This window comes from Colletotrichum costaricense (assembly GCF_030867565.1).
Source record: "Colletotrichum costaricense strain IMI 309622 chromosome Unknown Scaffold_8.1, whole genome shotgun sequence".
NCBI classification, from domain to species: Eukaryota; Fungi; Ascomycota; class Sordariomycetes; order Glomerellales; family Glomerellaceae; genus Colletotrichum; species Colletotrichum costaricense.
This window is the reverse complement of record NW_026848237.1, coordinates 2,209,684-2,227,071: the sequence shown is the minus strand read 5'-3', so window position 1 is coordinate 2,227,071 and position 17,388 is coordinate 2,209,684. Positions and strand designations below refer to the sequence as shown.

General features: G+C 54.6%; 6 protein-coding genes across 6 annotated transcripts; 3 read left to right on the top strand and 3 right to left on the bottom strand.

Annotated features, from left to right (window-relative positions):
• Positions 1-408: 408 nt before the first annotated feature.
• Positions 409-651, bottom strand: CCOS01_08755 (uncharacterized protein; the record flags this gene model as incomplete). The annotated part of the gene is made up of 1 exon (XM_060456916.1): positions 409-651. The coding sequence occupies one exon, from the start codon at positions 649-651 to the stop codon at positions 409-411; it is 243 nt and encodes an 80-aa protein (XP_060313190.1).
• Positions 652-2,097: 1,446 nt separating this feature from the next.
• CCOS01_08754 (SAM domain-containing protein) lies at positions 2,098-5,347 on the top strand (the record flags this gene model as incomplete). Its single annotated transcript, XM_060456915.1, has 2 exons — positions 2,098-2,305; positions 2,484-5,347. Coding segments are annotated over 2 exons (3,072 nt in total), but the record flags the coding sequence as incomplete, so codon positions are not given.
• A 1,792-nt stretch (positions 5,348-7,139) lies between these two features.
• CCOS01_08753 (uncharacterized protein) lies at positions 7,140-10,508 on the bottom strand (the record flags this gene model as incomplete). Its single annotated transcript, XM_060456914.1, has 2 exons — positions 7,140-8,852; positions 8,931-10,508. The coding sequence occupies 2 exons, from the start codon at positions 10,506-10,508 to the stop codon at positions 7,140-7,142; spliced, it is 3,291 nt and encodes a 1,096-aa protein (XP_060313188.1).
• Positions 10,509-11,830: 1,322 nt separating this feature from the next.
• CCOS01_08752 (coatomer epsilon subunit) lies at positions 11,831-12,972 on the top strand (the record flags this gene model as incomplete). The annotated part of the gene is made up of 4 exons (XM_060456913.1): positions 11,831-12,323; positions 12,377-12,519; positions 12,568-12,806; positions 12,864-12,972. Coding segments are annotated over 4 exons (984 nt in total), but the record flags the coding sequence as incomplete, so codon positions are not given.
• A 2,598-nt stretch (positions 12,973-15,570) lies between these two features.
• On the bottom strand, positions 15,571-15,774 carry CCOS01_08751 (uncharacterized protein; the record flags this gene model as incomplete). The annotated part of the gene is made up of 1 exon (XM_060456912.1): positions 15,571-15,774. One exon carries the CDS (start codon positions 15,772-15,774, stop codon positions 15,571-15,573), a length of 204 nt encoding a protein of 67 aa, XP_060313186.1.
• A 563-nt stretch (positions 15,775-16,337) lies between these two features.
• On the top strand, positions 16,338-17,364 carry CCOS01_08750 (2,3-diketo-5-methylthio-1-phosphopentane phosphatase; the record flags this gene model as incomplete). Its single annotated transcript, XM_060456911.1, has 2 exons — positions 16,338-16,434; positions 16,493-17,364. The coding sequence occupies 2 exons, from the start codon at positions 16,338-16,340 to the stop codon at positions 17,362-17,364; spliced, it is 969 nt and encodes a 322-aa protein (XP_060313185.1).
• Positions 17,365-17,388: the final 24 nt, after the last annotated feature.

The window sequence follows — 17,388 nt, the reverse complement described above, 5'->3', positions numbered from 1 at the left end:
GCAGCATTCGCATCATTCGCGCCGTTCAGCGGCATCTTTTGCCTCCCGTCAAGTTTAATCCGCACTTTACTTTTTATTTTAGCTTCTCTAATGTTAGGAAGGCACTCACTGCAATTTGAAGAGAGATCAACCGGGAGTCCTTCTGTGCCTCCACATAGATACTTTAGCTTGAAGGCGCCTCTTCCTGGCCTTTGTGTGTTTCGTTGAAGACCGAGAAGCGGTTCTTTATTCTATATTGCCCGTCCCTTTCAAACTGCGCCTCAGCAGGCAAATTTATCGGGCCCTTCTCTAGTCTCAGCAAATACCTACTACTTTACCTGTGGATGCAAATTTATTATTGTATAACCAGACTCTTCGCTCCTGCTTGACTTTAAGATTGTACCACCTTAGCTCCATCGTCACCATCCATCATCCATTGCTTTTCGTGTTGTTTCTCGGTGTAGAGAACAGCAGCAGCAGCAGCAGCACCGGGTCCCAAATCCATTCCCGCCCGGCCGGATCCAACGAGTACGCAATCGCCTTTGGCGCGCTCTGAACCTTGGTCCGATCATCATCTTCAAGGTGCCGCACCTTGCCTTGAGCACAGAAAGCCACGGCGACTTCAACCAACAGGAACAGGGACGGGTTCACGGACGCTGCTGTCCCTTGCATTGGGCGTCCCGCATCGTCAGCTTCGCTTTCGTCACACGGTCCCCGTATCAGCAAGCCCCCTTCCTTATTTGGGCCTTTTTCCATTCCTTCCTACTACTTGACCTCACCTTATTGTCAGGTTTCCTAGGACACAGGTCTCACGGCTTCAGCTCCAGCCAGTAATCGTCTACTGTCGCCTTAGGCTTCACCTCACCTCACCTCACTCATCCGGGCACTCATCCCATCCATCAGTTGCACCTCGACCAGACCACCACCATCTCGCGGCCCCTTCCTTCCGTCCCAACTCGAAACCCAAGCGTGCGACCCCTTCCTGCCACCTTCTAGTTCCGTGCACTTCACGGCTCACCTTTGCTTCTTCTTTTTTCTTCTTCTTGTTATCCATCCCTGCGGATCGCACATGCTCGACTCTGCCTCAGGAAGGAACAACACCAAGACAGGTCTTTCTTTGCCTCGTATCGCATATTTGCTCTACCGACGACAACGACAATTCGACGTCAATTGGATTAGACATTAGACTTTCGGCCTTCACGGTACGGACTTCTCCTCCCCTCCCCCTTACAACCACATCAAACACCCGTCAGCAACTTACCACCAGCCCACGACTGCCCAGTCGGCCTCACATTGACCAAACCCACCAAACTAACCTCGAGGTCTGCATCTCATTAGGTGGCTTCTCGGGCCAGACCACAAGCCAGCTACTGCAAAGAGGTCTGCGCATACCCTACGCAGCGCAGCGCAGGTGCAGGTGCAGGTGCAGCGGTACAGCGGTACAGCGGACGGCAGAAGGCTTCCATTTGGGATCGCCTCACCACCATCAACTCCAGCTTCGTCTGACCCGTCCTACTCCATCATCCGTCCACTAAAGTCCCCAGCGTCGTCTATGCGCCCTACCTCTACGTCGCAATGACCCAATAGCGGCCCTTTACGCCAATTCTGTGTCCCCCAATCACATCCCACAACACTGCCTTGAGCAACTCCAACCTCGCACCTCAGCTTCCATTGCTTCCCCCGAGCTAGCAACGACCCTTTTTCAACAACTCGCCACTTTTTTTCTTACGCTGTCGGCAGTCAGCTCTTCAGCCCGACGAGACCAGTAACCACACCGAGTGGCCGGCCCAGGAGAGTCCGACACGAGAACGACTAGGAGACCTCATACTCGTGGGAAAGAAACGCCAACCACAACCTTTTGCCCTCGACATATTGACAAGAAAAACAACCTTTTTGGGGGCCATCGTCAACACATCCAACTTTTGCTCCTTCCTGTCTTTCCACCCCGGTCCGCAATCATCTCCCATTCACCACCCTCGCCCTTCTCTCCTCCAATCCGACTTCTCCTCACCATCTTATCCGCCCACCACGGTCACCACCTAATACCTACCTGGTCCCAGCTGCCGAACAACTGACAATCCCTGGCTACTGCCACTCTTTTTTTCGCTTCGCCAGCAGCACGTCTCCACCCCCCTTGTCGTCGTCGCACCCAAGTCAAGTCCAGCCCAGACCAGGCTGCCCAGCCAGCGAACTCATCTCCTATGTATTGATCCCGTTACAACTCATTCTCTTCAGCAAACGCCATCCGCATTTGTCGCGGCGCCTGGCATCGTCGACATCATGGCTCTCCAGAAGCCAGAAGTTGGCGATACCCTCTTGGTCATACGTAAGTTCATATTCCACTCATCCGCTAACAACGCCTGAGCCCACTCGCCCGCCTTGTCCCGCTCCTCGTCACTCGTATTCGCTCGCGTCATGCAGCATCTTCGTCTCCCCGCCCTTGACAGCCCCGGGCTGGGTCTCTCCGCTGTGGAATTCCATCTGACGTCTTTCTCTTCTTGCAGATGACTTTATTGCTCGCAGCTCTGACGAATTGAGCCTAACCAAGGGCGACCGAGTTGAGTTAATAGAACGAGATGACGAGTTTGGAGATGGATGGTTTCTGGGCAAGCACCTCGTCAACGGAAACAGCGGCCTGTTTCCCGAAGGTTCGTCTACATGGCACCCAACCTATGCAAACAACAAGAAGCTCATCATCCATGGTTCAGTCTATACCAGGCCAGCTCCGAAGACAGCACCCGCGAACAACTTCTCGAAACCACTAGCAACGCTGCCCGAAGTGGTGAACGAATCCAAACAAACAAACCCTCCCGACCCGACCGACGACAAGATTACCACCCCCGCCGCTCCACCCACTCCCACGCCACCACCCGAGTCTCCGGCCCCCGTTACTCTACCTCTCAACAACATCAAGCAGGAAACCGCTCCAATCGAGAGTGTGCCGCCAGCCGTGAGTGCGCCGCCCTCCGCGGCCCTCGGCCGTATCAACACGAACCAGGATCATGTACTCAGCGAGACCCTCAACGTTATCGACGAGCATATTACCGATTTGCGCTCTACGCCTAGCAACGGCGCAATGCGTGCCCCTCCCACCGACTCTGGTAGCGAATACAGTGCTCAGCTCGATCATCGAATGTCCTACATCCACGGCGAAGAAACGGACGAAGAAGAGGAGGGCATGCATAGTCGATCCGAGGTGGAGGCATGGACACCGGACCAAGTTGCCGAGTATCTATTCACAGTCGGCGTTGAGAAATCGCACTGCGAAGTATTCCGCGACCAAGAGATTACCGGTGAAGTCTTGCTGGGTATGGACCAGAGTTCCCTCTTCATCAAGGCATTCGAACTGGGTTCTGTTGGTAGGAGACTCAAGACGTGGCAGAAAATCAAGTCTCTGCAAGACGAGTGTAACAACCTAGGTATTACGACGAGAAGGACGACGCAGACATACGGCAGTGATGTGGGTTCGGAAGATGCCAAGCGGTCTAGAAGCCGCGCCGACACCCTGACCAGCTCAATGCCCAGGATGACACCGGTTGACGACAGAGCCATGTCATTTTCAAGCAAGCGCCTTTCCTTTTCGCAAACGCCGAAGTTGGATACAGCATCAATTGTGTCGCCAGTCTCCCCGATTGTCGACAGTCCCACCCGTCCATCTCACATGAAACGACCTTCGGCTGCGTCCGTCAGAGATTTGCACCACTCTCGCAGGCACTCGTCGTCCACCGACTTCCGTTTGACGGGACAACCTATGGCCAGCACCGTGACACCGAAGCTGGCCACGAGTGGAACGTTTCCCCAGACCGATGGCGCTCATAAGAAGCAACCATCATTTGACAGGAACTGGACCCTTGGCAGCGCCTCAAGCCGACCACTTTCTTCTACCGGGCTTCAAGACGTCATGCAACAGTCTGGTCTACACGCTCCCGAGTCCGCCATCGATACCGACCGCGGGTACTTTAGCGGTACTGAAGTCGATGGCCGACGCCGCAACGTGCTTAGGAAGCGCGATAGCACCGCCAGCCACGGCCGAAAGAACAGTTACGCTGAGGAGCAACGGGTGCGTAGTGCTACCGCTATTTCGAGGCACTCAAGATTCGGAAGCGTCGACTCGAACCGTGACAGCGTGGCCTCCCCTGCCGCGCAAAAATACTACGGCATGCAGTCCACCGCCCACAGAAGAACTGCTTCAACAAGCACCACTCAGTCTGCGCGGCCCGTGCCTCCCGTCAAGGACGTTGGAGCACCCAGCGTCACGAAACTTGAAGGCAAGACTCGTGCCTCTCCGGTGCCCGAGTCTCCTGCGGCCCGCCAGGGAATTCACGCTGAGTGGCTTTCCGCTGTTGTGAAGCCCTCGATGAAGGTGGCCGGCTTGCGCGCAATTTCGGATTCAGTCTCGAGCGATCGCAACAAGGTGGCTTCGCCAATCGACCCATCTCTGAAGGACTCGCCTTTACCCTCGCCCGCTAGAACTGGATCGAGTACTCCCTCTGCGGGGCCCAGCTTCGAGCTCGATTCCCCTGATACCGCAAAGAGCCCTAGCACTGCCACCACCGTAGCGAGCAAGGGCAGCAGGAAGAAGGGCAAGAAGGAGACGAGTGCTTACCAACGAGGACTATTGAAGATCAGCCCCGCTGAAGCCGTCAAAGATGCCGACTACAGCGGGTGGATGAGAAAGAAGAGCTCCAACCTCATGACAACATGGAAGCCTCGATTGTTTGTGCTCAAGGGACGCCGACTTTCATACTACTACTCGGAGAATGACGATCAAGAAAAGGGACTCATTGATATCTCTTTCCACCGTGTTCTTCCAGCCGACAATGAACAGCTGACCGGACTCCATGCCAAGCTCACTGGCGCAGGTGCTACCACCGGGCACGACGCCAACGCCTCTGGAGAAAAGGGAGATGATACCATGTTCATCTTTAAGCTTGTTCCACCACGCGCAGGCCTGTCCCGCGCCGTGAACTTCACCAAACCGACTGTTCACTACTTTGCAGTCCCCAATCTCAAGTCAGGAAGACTGTGGATGGCAGCCCTCATGAAGGCTACCATTGACCGAGATGATACCCAGGCGATAACAACGACGTATCAACAAAAGACCATTTCCCTCGCCAAGGCAAGACAGCAGCGACACCGCCCTCCTGCGTTGATGAACCTCGAAGAAGCTCAAGAAGACGAGAGAAGACGAGCACTCGAGGCGAAGAAGAACGCAGACTCCCTCGGAATCACCTTTGGAGAGACCGACAGCGGGGTATCCGGCATGGAGAAGCCAAACTTTCCCAAGGTGGAGAGTGCTGACCCTCGGAAGTTGGCTTTTGAATCGGAGAACAATGGCACGGCCGGAGCACCGCCACAGAGTGCTTAGAGGTGGAACCCTTTTGAGCGTGTTTGCGGCACTTAATCAGTTCCCCTTCCTTCCTTCCTTTCTTGTACGATGGGACCTTTCTATATATACCTTTGTCATGTATGAGGGACACGAATTCCGCATAGGGGCGGCGTATCTGGGATTGCTTGAGGAGAGCCAGAAGATCCAGCAAGGAAGGGCGATGGACCTGGACATACGAGCGAATAATTTTCACAAGAGTGATTCCCTTTGTTTCCTTTTTCACTTTTTTTTACTCTCTTTCTTCCTATGGCTGTCGAGTCGCTCTGTCGAGTCGCTCTGTAGAGAGGGCATAGACTCTGTTGGCAGCACAGCATCCGATGCTGTACATACACAGGAGAAGAAGGAGGTCCTTTAACGCGCACTAGAGGCTACGTTGATGAATGGAGTCGGCACAATGGCCTTTGTCTCCCGACAGGGGCTGATATGCCATGGATAGGGGGATGATACCTAATTAAAAACAATTTTCTGAACTTCTGATGCCTCTATTTTTATGTGTGCGTGTCTACAGGATTCTCTCTGGCGATATAGGTGGAAGAGAGAGCGATTTGTTGCCGCAGGCTGCTTACATTGACATCGGACCAGGAGATGCAGTATCTGGTATCTCAAGATTGTCAAAAGAGCAAGGACGGGCAGGTGGGTGTAAGCAGCCTCATGAACAGGGGAAGGAAGGACGCGAGGACCTGGCAGAAGGAAGAGCTCGCCGAAGGGAAGGAAGCAGGGCCAGGTATTTTGAGTGGACGGTCTTTGGGTATAGGTCTCATGATGTATGGAAAGGGGAGGTCCTATCAAACTTATCACGAGTCAATACGATTAAGCGTAGTTGCAGGTTCAATGCCAGTCATACGTCACGCGAGGAGGAAATGGAGCTAAAACCTCCGGTGTCTCGATCCAAATTTGGTCGATTCTGTTGACTATCTACTTTGGTCGGCTAGGCTGACAACCTTTGATTCAAGAGGGGATCAATCAAGAATGAAAGTGTTCACGAGAATATCGTTTCCTTTTCCCCACCATATCCCATCCTGTCCGATTCCTCCTTTCCTCAAACTCATCTCGCCACGGCCGTGTGCCCTGAAAAATCGAGGGTGTTCTCAAACACGCAAAAAGACGATTGCGAGATGCGACTGCCATTTGCAAAACAGGGGGTTTGACTATGAGGAATTCTCCTTTTTCTCGGGAGAACAGGATATCTCCCAGAGTCGTGTTCTAACAAGAACGAGTAGAGTTGCAAAATCTTGGAAGGAGTCGAGAGTAAGCCAGATTCTTCTGCCAAAAGCAAGAGAAAACGTTGCCTGTCTTGATCTCTTTTTCCCAAATAGTACCTCCTCACTCGAGGGGGGAAGAGTGGTAAGTCGAAGAAGTGACTATCCATTTCCTGTGATCCAACATGTTGTCTTTTTTTTTTTTGCGGGTATTATGTTGATTTCGTAACCTTTTTTTTTTTTTTTGGGTGCTTGTGTACTGAAGCCATGTCGCGACGTGGAATCCAGGCGGGTTGATCTCAAGAACAGTTCCAGGGGAATAAAATGCCGAGAGATTCCATGCCAAGTTTCCGTTCGACGATGATGCTTCCATGATGGGTACTCTGAGCATATCGTCGTTGCTGCTTTTTTTTTGTTATTTTCTCAGTTTTTCGTTAATTGTCGCAAGCAAAACAAGCAGTAGCATTTCGTAAAGCAGCAAAGAAAAAGGACGTCTCGAATCGGTTCGTAAATCGATTCATTCATGCGTCTCTTCGTCTTCATATTGTCATGCTTCTTCATCATTCATTCGTTCAGAACCAGTCAGCGTCGTAGCCAGGAGCAGGGCTGTCGGGAGCAGGCGCCGGGGGCGCAGTCGCAGCGCGACGGAAGCGACGAGGGGTGCGGAGGCTCTGGAAAGTAGCAGGAGCCTGAGCCTGGGTATCAGCCTGAGCAGGAGCGAAAGCGTCGCTGTAGCCGTCGTGGGTGCTGGAGGCGCTGCTATCTCCTCCGCCGATGCTGCCAGCCGAAGTGACCCGGCCGGGAACAGACGGAGCAGGGCGCGAGGGGCAAGGGGGAGCGACGGTGCCGGGCTCGGGGCCGGGAGGGTTGGGGTAGCCGACGGGAGGAGCAGGGTAGTCTGCCTCGGTCATCCCGTAGTGCTCAAGGACCTCACGGCGCTGGCCGCGGGTGAGGGGGACAGGGTCCATGTCGTCAGGAAGATTGTTGTAGCCCGTCTTCTTGAAGGCGTAGCCGTGGGAGAGGGCCTCCTCGTGGTAGTTGGGATCATTCCAGGGCTCGTCCTTGTACTGGCTCTCCTTCTCCCCCTGGTTCTTCTCGCCAGTGGAGGCGGTGGAGTTGTAGCTCGAGGCGTAGCTGGAGCCCACGGCGGCAGGGCCGGAGGTGGTGTAATAGTGGTCATTTTCCTCCGCGAAGAAGTCGTCCAGATCAGCCATCTGCTGGGACATGGTCGCGGGAACAACGGACGTGGCGGGCGTGGGTGGGAGGGCGGTGGCGCCGGCGAGGCGGACAGCAGGACGCTGCAGGGAAGGGTTGACAGTCACGGTCTGACGAGTGATGTTGTCCGAGGCAGCAGCGGGAGCCGGGGCAGTCGGGGTACGGCTGGCGGACGAGGACGCAGATGGGACACCGTTAAGGATGGCAAGAGCCGTCTCGAGATCGCGCGCCTTCTTCTCGGGAGACTGCTGGACGAAACGGTTAAACTCGTCCTGGATGACGGTCTTGTACTCCTCAGGCGTGAAGCTCCGGTGGGCGCCAGTCTCGTCATCGACCGGGGGCTTTGGGAGCGGCGCCATCTTGCGAGTGAAGCCGGTGAGGCACTTGGTGTTATCCAGAAGAGTCCTAGGGGAGCTACTACTGCTAGATGTGGTGGTCTGAGTCTGAGCCGGGGTCTTGTCCGACTTCTTCTTCTTGGTGGCCTCCTCGTCATCACTGTCGACAAAGTCGTACTTGCTGCTCTTGGGTCTCTTGGGCCAGCTGAAGTTGCGAGCGCTACCGCTACTTCTCGGACCGCCGCTCTGAGTGGAAGAGCCGCTCGTGGTTCTGTTCAGGAACGGGTTGTTGCCGTTGTAGGCCTGAGTGAAGGAGGTGGACTCTCCAGCAACCATACGGTACCTACTGGAGTTTGACGAGCGCGGAGCATCGGAGACAGAGGACGTCTTTCTCTGAGCCTGCGAGGCGTCCTTGGCGCCGGGCTTGTCGTTGTCGACCGCAGGCTGCTTGGCGCGAGAGGGGATGCGAAGCGGAGCAGGCTTCATGGTGTGAGACGCAATCGAGCGGTGGGCGTAGACCTCCTCGTCGAAGGCGGCAGGAGCCTGCTTGTTCTTGCCCTTTCCGAAACCGGGGACGATGTCCTCCTTCTTGATATCAGTCGAGAAAGTGTCGCGAATCGGCTTGGTATTCTCGAGGTGAACAATTTCACCACGAGCGTGAGCGGCATTGACGCGCTCGTACGCACGACGGTTGATCTCATCTCGCTCCTGCTGAGCAGCAGAGACCTTGGCAACCTTGACGTCGTCGGTATCGGATAGTTCATCGTCGGAGACGTGAAGTGAGGTTCGAACGTTGCTCTAGAACGCATCAACCTCCTTCGGGTCTCTCTGGATGAAGGTGTAAGACTCGTCGCTTTCCGCAGTTTGCTGGGAACGGCTATCCATGGCAGTCGGCTTGCCGGCGATGGTCTTTCCCCCAGACTGAGTGGAGGAAGGTGGAGGAGCGGGTCCGTAGACGGGCTTATCGCTAGGCTTGTCTGTAACTTGAGCTTGAGCCTCGTCGAAGGCCTTGAGGTAAGCCTGGGCCTTTGCCTGATACTCTGGCGTGAGGTACTTGTTCAAGTGGAACGGGTCACCGTTGGACGAGCCAGTGCTCGAGTCATCATCATCGGAAGAAGAAGAATCATCATCGGTAGAGGCCTCTTTCGTCTGGCTTTTGCTCTCCGCGGCTTGACCATAGGCGGTGGTCGTCTGGGTCTCGTGGGCCACGGGCTGAGAAGGAGCTGCAAGAAGCGAATCGTCTTCAGAGTGGACGTCGTCAGTGTACTCGCTACCAGAGTCGGCAGGATCGAGAAGGTCAGCGGGCTTCTTGGCAGCACCAAGAGCGCGCCAGTAGTCAATCTTTGCGTAGATCTCTGGATACTTCTCGCGAAGCGAAGCCTCCTTGGTGGTGTGCTCTTCAAGGGTAGGCGAAGTGACAGCCTGAGGGGCAGTAGCGACGGGAACCTCACCCTTGCGAGCCTTTTGGGCTTTCTTGTCGGCCTTCTTCTGGGCCTTTTGCTCGGCTCTGCGTTCGGCACGGGTGGACTTCTTGGTCTCTTCGTTCAGAGCACCCTGCTTGGATGGTTCTCCGAAAATTTCGTCGAGACGAGCGTTGGTGGCATCGAAAGCAGCTTCCTGGGCGAGACGCTCTTCCTTGGCGGACGGGTGGCGCTTCTCAAAGGCCTCGTTGAGCGAAGCCAACTTGTTCCACAGTTCAATCTTAGCAGCCTTCACCATGGAGACGCCCTCATCTTCCTCAAGAGGAAGGACCTTGACCTTGGTGTGAATGTGCTTCGGAGCAACATAGTTGTCGAGAGAGCGCGCAAGGGACTCGTCATTGAAGTAGTTCTCCATCTTGAGAAGCTCCAGGTCAACAATCTCTCGAACGGATTTTTTCTTCTCGGGCTGAGAAGCATCACCAGTCGCGACAGAAGCAGCGGTGGTGTCAGTAGACTCATCAAACGACGCCTTGCCCTTGCCCTTGTCGGCAACGGGCGACGAGGCGGGGGTGAGATCGAAATCTCCGTGGTCAGACATGTTGTCGGATTTCTCGAGTGTAGCAGTTGCTCCTTCGAATTTCGCGACCATTGCCTTGACCGAAGACGCGACGAATGTTTGACGATCGCGAGTACTCGATGGAGAAGGTGAGCCAGGTAAAACGTCTCGTTTTCGATGAATGATGCCCTGGCTTTCGGGAAGGGGAGGAGGAGATGATGAGGATTTTTGGTCGAATCCAGGAGTGAAATCGTCTTGACGAAAGAAGGAGGAAGTCTTGCGACCGAGATTGGCAGAAAAGCTGTCTGGAAATCGAGCCACTGGCCTCTTCCGGTCGAGGACGCTGGGCTCGAGGGGCCCTCTAGGCTTCTGAGGGCCTGCCTCCCTCAATTCAAGCGGGTCAAAAGAATCCATCGTTAGATGAGCGGGAAGACCAGACGGGTAGGTCAGGTGATTCGAGTCCGGACGGAGTGATGTGCGTCAAAACTTCAGTCGAAGGAGAGGCGAAAGGCAAGATGGAAGCGGGATTTGACGTGAGCGGTTCGTAAGAATAAGCCGTTAAGCAGAACAAGGAGAAAATCTTCATCAACAAAAGGGAGCAGTACGAGGTAACGAAGGTTCATGGGAGCCAGGCTATGCACCAAGCCTACAAGATGAGAACTCAGGGGCGGAGTGAAGACGACTTCCATGAAAGAGAAGTTGGTGAGTGACTGGGGGATTCGAGAGGTGTGATACTTGTGTGATCGTCGAGAGTGATGCAGTGTGATGAGAGAAGATGCGTGAACTTGGGCATAGTAATTCTCCAAATATTGAGGGAAAGAGCACCTGTGCCTGGATGGCAGGAAGCAAGAAATTGGAAACCAATCTACCATTGTTGTCTTTGATATATTCATCATTATATTCCAGACGATATTCCAGATGAACTTTGCCCCATCTTTCAGGCTGGACACTTGACTTGGTAAGCGAACCTCCTTTATAGATGCAATGCGCACCTCAATGCAGGCATTGTGACCTCGAACTATTGAGAAGTATGTAATACTCATAGAGGAGTACATGTATGGTCCCTAAGATGACATTTCAATGGTGTATCATATGTCCTATACTCATAGAATCAGAAGTAGTGTTCACTGGCACTGGCCCTGGTCTCTATAAGAGAATGTTTCCCATACCTTGCTCCCACAGCCTTTACTAGAAGCTGATCGTCTCATTTTTTCCTCGTTTTATGCTCGAAGTTGCTACCTCCCGTAGCTATTGCTGGGGATAATGATATGTAGGACTCACTACCACGAACGTTGTGAAACCTGCTGATTAGCATTAAGAGTACAACCAGGCGATCGAATGAAGCTTGAATCTTCTATGGATTGGGGATCTACGGCCACTTGGCTGAAGGTGTGATTTTTTCGAGCGCTGCTTTGCTTTGTCAAACAGATGGTGTGAATCTCATTAGAGACGTTCAACTTGAAATAATCTCGGGGAAACTATATCTCAGACAGTGCAAGGTGTGAGAGCCTCATTCATCTCTCCATACCACACGTATAGCGAGTTTCATAATCCTACACCAATATTTTGCGTCTTCAAGGTGGGCTGTTGGATGATGATCAAATATCAAGCCTGGACGTTGGTGTTGTTGGTTCCTGGTCGTCCATGGCGCACAGACCACCCGGCAGATCCACCTTCCCGGCCACGGCTTCCTCCGTGTCTTCTCAGGGTTCCACGTTGCTTGAAAGGCCCCCACATCAATTAAGTGGTCAAGGGGAACACATCGCAGTTGCCCGTTAGTTGGCATCAATCATCAACGACAACCTCCCTCCGAACGAACGAACGAAACCGCCAAGATGGACCCCTACTCTGCCGAAGGCGAATTGATCAACGTCCACAACTATTTCCACCAAGGCCAGTACCAGGAGGTCATTGATTACGATACTTCTGCCCTTTCCTCCGAGAATGAGCTTCCCGCCCGCGTTCTAGTCCTGCGAGCCCGCATCGCCCTTGGTCAAGCCGAAGATGTCATCGCCGAGGTGCAGGGAGAGAAGGAGCCTGAACTGGTCGCCCTTGGAGCGCTCGCTGAGAGCGCACTTGGCAAGACGGATTCTGCCGTGAAGACCATCGAGAAGCTCGCCGCATCCGAGGGGGAGAACGCTACAGTCCAGATTGTTGGAGGTACAATCCTGCAGGCTGCGGGCAAGTCAGAGGAAGCTCTTGCCTTGCTTTCACAGCACCAGGGAAGCTGTGCGTTTGACTCCCATTAGTTGAAGGAATTGGCGCTGACCCGGGACTCGCAGTGGACGCTGTTGCCCTGATTGTTCAGATCCACCTCCAACAGAACCGTAACGACCTCGCCCTCAAGGAGGTTACCGCCGCGAGACGATGGGCACAGGATAGTTTACTGGTCAACTTGGCCGAGTCATGGGTTGGTCTGAGACAGGTACGATAACTACACCACGAATGAAAGAACGAGACTAAGAAAGTACAGGGCGGAGACAAGTATCAGCAGGCTTTCTACGTGTTCGAGGAGCTTGCGCAGGCGCCGGCAACGTCGTCCATTGCAACTCTTGTCTCTCAGGCCGTTGCTGAGCTGCACCTTGGACGCACAGAGGAGGCACAGGCAGCGTTGGACCAGGCTCTGGCCAAGGACGCAGGCTATGCCGAAGCCATTGCCAACCTTCTGGTGTTGACGGTGATTTCGGGCCAAGATCCCAAGGAGTTCACGGAGTAAGTTCCGATGCACGACCAAGGCGTCGAGTCGACCTGCTAACCACGTGGACACAGAAAATTGAAGGCGGCGGACCCCCAGCACCAGTTCCTTGTGGACCTGGAGGAGAAGAGTGCGCTATTCGACAAGGCGGCGACTAAGTACAGCCCCAAGGTGTCTGCATAAGGTAGACAGCGGGGCGGTGTGTACTGCTGATGAGGCATAATGTTAGGCGTACGGTTTAGAGGAACTCAATGGAGATACAACGGCTCGGAAAAGCGCAACGAGACCACTCGAATTACTACTTTCCACTTGAAGATACCCATCCGTTCGCCCTCGCTTGATCCGAAAGTCGGTTCCTTCTTTGCCAGATGCGCGCGACCCGCCAGTGATCGGCAGGGCTCGAAGGGTCTATGGTTTCGCCGAGACCGTCTGGCCAGCTGTTTGTTTCGGGCATGCATGAACAACCCCCCGGGTCATGATAGGACGGGACTGGACTGAGAGGGCCGGTTGACCGAAGCCGCCCGAGGTGACGGATCGGTGGCTTTACACATCGGCAGATTGACATCATGGCTTCCCATTCTTGATTAGCACCAAGCGCCAACTGGACGGCCGGGGCCCCATGCGCCTGACTCAGGGCTTTCTCCCAACTTTCAAAGTCAAAGAAGTACAAAAATCACAGGCAAGCAATTGCTATTAGGGCTTACTGCCAGGATAGTCCAGTGGAACTTGCGCTTTGAACAGTTCTGGCTGACGGAGCAGACTTTCCGGCAAGGATTGAGTTTGAGTAAGGTGTGATGAGCAGGACATCCGAAAAAAAAAAAAACGAAAAAAAAAGTTGCCACTATCTTTCGCATCGCACAGCATCGAATTTTGTCTCGCTTGTCTCGCCGGTCTAGCATTGTGGATCGAAGCCGGACGTGGAGGGGTAAAGTAAAGTGAGCACTCAGGGTCTTGCACGGACGCGCGGGGCTCAGAGAAGGTCGAGTTTACAGATTGCGCGATGCATACTACGTATGCTCAGTCACTACATCTCATTTCTGCAGACACATGCAAAGAGCGCCTTCAACGTCATCGGTTGCTGTAGGTTGAAGATATCAGCCGTAATCTACCGGTCAAGGTCTGCTACCTTATGACGGCTCGCAAGGGGTTTGACGCCGTCGATAAGGACTCTTTGTGAAGGATTGCAGGTTCCTACTGGTCTGGCTCACCTTGGTATGTACAGCACAGGCCTCATTGTGTTCACCGCCAAAACGGACATGGGCCTTGATCGGCTAGAACATGCTCCTCGCACAACTGCATGGCGAGGACTCGTCGAGGCCTCAGTCAACCGGAAACCAGACGAATGAGCAGACCGGGCCGCTACAGATGGGATGGATTCATTGGAGCGAACATGGAGGGCACGTCCAGGTTCCGAGCATGGAGACTGGAGAAGGATGGAGGCTCCGCTCGTTTGCCCCAGCATCGCCGACCTCGATTGTTTCGATCTCGTCCTCAAGGCTCAAGGCTCAAGCCCCTTTCACAATGCATATGCACGTCTCCACGGGCCTTGGGCTAGACGACCTGGAGTGTAGCAGCAACTTAGTAACGACTCGGGGGCCAAACGACCAAGGCACGTACACCGTGGCCAAGCTTGCCTGCATCGCGTCGCATCGCGTTACGACAAAAAGTCACTTGGCTAGCGCATCTCGTTGAAGGTTAAGCGCAGTTAAACTGCATGTCGGACGCGGACCAGGGCATATTAGAGCCCTTTTGGTGCTCTTCTCAGCAACTACGGAGTAAGGTACTTTACGCCTCAAGCAACGCGATAGAGAGCCCCACTGAGGGACGGAATGACATCACCGTGCAGGTAGCTCGAATTTGACCATTTTCCCATCAATTCCTCATGTTGATTCCCCCATCCGCCAACCAAATGCCACATGCCTCTGCTGTTGGCAAAGAAACGACTGTGGACTTGTCACCATGTATCCTTGCACGCATCATGGAACGACGCAATGCCGTCTACCGCACCCTCAATGCAGCACCTTCATCCTCTCTGGCATCTTCATGTCCCAACTTTCCTTACGTTTTCTGCTTTGCTTGGATCAGCTCGGCGCAGTGAATGTGGGGACGACGGGCTTTAGACTCCGCTCTCGGTGGCATATTTCCCATTTCCCCCATGTCTACTTATGTACTGATGCGGCCAGGCTTTCGACCGTGGTTCGGGGGGAGGGGGGGGGGCTGGAATGTTCTGTTTGGTGGCACCTTTCTCTGTTGATTTTATCTTTTTTCCCACACTCTCTCACTTTTCGGATGGATGTATCATGTCGCCTCCCGATCCGTCCCCCCCTGCTCAAGTGAACTGATGGGGCACGCTTCGCTGACCGAAGCATCGGATTCTGCAGCCATTCTCGGCCATTCTGGTGGCTGTCTCGAACAGTCGGAAACAGTTTTGTCTGTTCACTTTGTTCTTAACCTTTCCGAATGTCGGCTTTGGGAGGGCTGAATGCCAATAAGGTGCGAACCAAGGACTGCCATTCCACTGGACTCGTTCCGGGCTCGTTGGAGAAATCTTTCTCCTGGCGATCATCAGAGGCTCTGCTAGACTCTGAGACCTGGTTGGAGCCCCCAAGTGGCTGTCTGCCACATCGCCCACAGCCATTTGTCAGATTGCACAGCCGGCCGCCTTCCGTTCCGCGTGCGAGGGTGTGGGAGCGTGGCAATAGGTACAGCCAACCCATCCCGCAATTCTGAAAAAAAAAAGCCCAAGAGTCAGAGAGAAAGGGGGGTAAAGGAAATAGCCAGTCATACTCCATACACTGCTCGAATCTGGCCCTGCTCCTCGTTCGCGCTAGAACGTCCCAAGTGGGCATAGTTCGGAAAAGCCAGATGCCTTTGCCCTTTGGGGCCCTGTGAGACGCCGTCATCGTATGTGGTGTCCATTGGCGACTGGCAGTCTGCGGTGCGCCCGTTGACGCCGTCCGAGTCGGCGTCTCGGCCGCTTGCCATTGTGCAGTAGCATCCCGGAAGCGGCTTTTGAGAATCCCAACGAGAGCGGAGTCCTTCTCGCTCAAAGGCTGGCTGGCCTTGGCTAGGGTTCTTCTTGTTCGGCCATGATCCATGACCCCCTCGTTCTGGTATACCTAGTTTCTCTTTCGTGAAAGCCCTTTGCTCATGCAGGTTGGCGCGCCCTGACGCCCCGTATTTGGCGGAGGACTCGGGGGAGGGACGGGGGTAGCGGGGAGGGGTGTGAAGAAGAAGCCAACTACCTTTCGGAATTCAGGCCGTCATCGTGAAGAGGATACTTTGGCTGGCCGGCTGGCTTTGCGCCTTTTTCCCCTTTCTTTGCCGTTACCGGTTCGGTCGAGAGTTCGGCAGTATCGCATGTGGGCATTGCATTGACTTCTATTAAAGCTGGACACCTCCCGTTGAAACTTGGTCGTGACAACTTTAATTCCCAACTACCCAACCTCTTTTGCGTATCTAATCGAGACTATAAGTATCTCTTTCAGTGCCAGTAAAAGCCCACATCTTGATACAACCAAAGTATACACAATCTTCCAATCGCCACAATGCCTATCGCCATCTCTCCCTCAACAGTCAAGGCCGCCGCCGAGTCTGGCCTGCCTGCTTCGCAAAACAAGAAGCGCAAGATCATCTGCTTCTCAGGTAAGATCACCTCCGTTCACCCCTGGATCTCGCCACTTGCTGACAACGAATCCTCCAGACTTTGACGGAACAATCTTCATGCAGGACACCGGCCATATCCTCTTCGACGCCCACGGCTGCGGCTCCGAGCAGCGCGAGATCCTCGACGAGCAAATCAAGTCCGGCGAGCGCTCCTTCCGCGATGTATCCGAGGAGATGTGGGGATCCCTCAACGTCCCCTTTGACGACGGCTTCGAGGTGATGGAGAAGAAGCTCGAGATCGACCCGGCCTTCCAGGAGTTCCACAAGTACTGCATCGCCAACGAGATCCCCTTCAACGTCATCTCCGCCGGCCTCAAGCCCATCCTCCGCCGCGTCCTCGACACATTCCTCGGCGAGGACGCCTCGGCGCACATTGACATCGTTGCCAACGAGGCCGAGATCACCGACGACGGCTCTGCCTGGAAGCCCATCTGGCGCCACGACAACGAGCTCGGCCATGACAAGGCGCTCTCCATGGGCGAGGCCCGCGAGCAGGCCGAGATGGCGTGCGAGGACGGCACCATCCCCCTCATCGTCTTCATCGGTGACGGCGTCTCCGATCTGCCTGCCGCGCGCCAGGCCGACGTGCTGTTTGCGCGCCGCGGCCTGCGTCTAGAGGAGTACTGCGTCGAGAACTCCATTGCCTACATCCCCTTTGACACCTTTGCCGATATCCAGACCGAGATCCAGCGCATTCGCGACGAGGACGACAAGAAGACGGGCGGAAAGGGTATGCCCGCCGCATTCAACCCGCGCGCCAACATGTGGAGACGCATGTCGAGCAAGTCGGCGATCCCCAAGCTCGTCGCCATCACGCCTGCCGAGGAGAAGATGTTCCTGTGGCCCGAGGTGTTCAGCGTTGCCACGCCCAGTATCGAGAAGGCCAACATTGCTCCCGTCTTTGCTTAGGCGTCGTGTCAGACTCGATTGTCT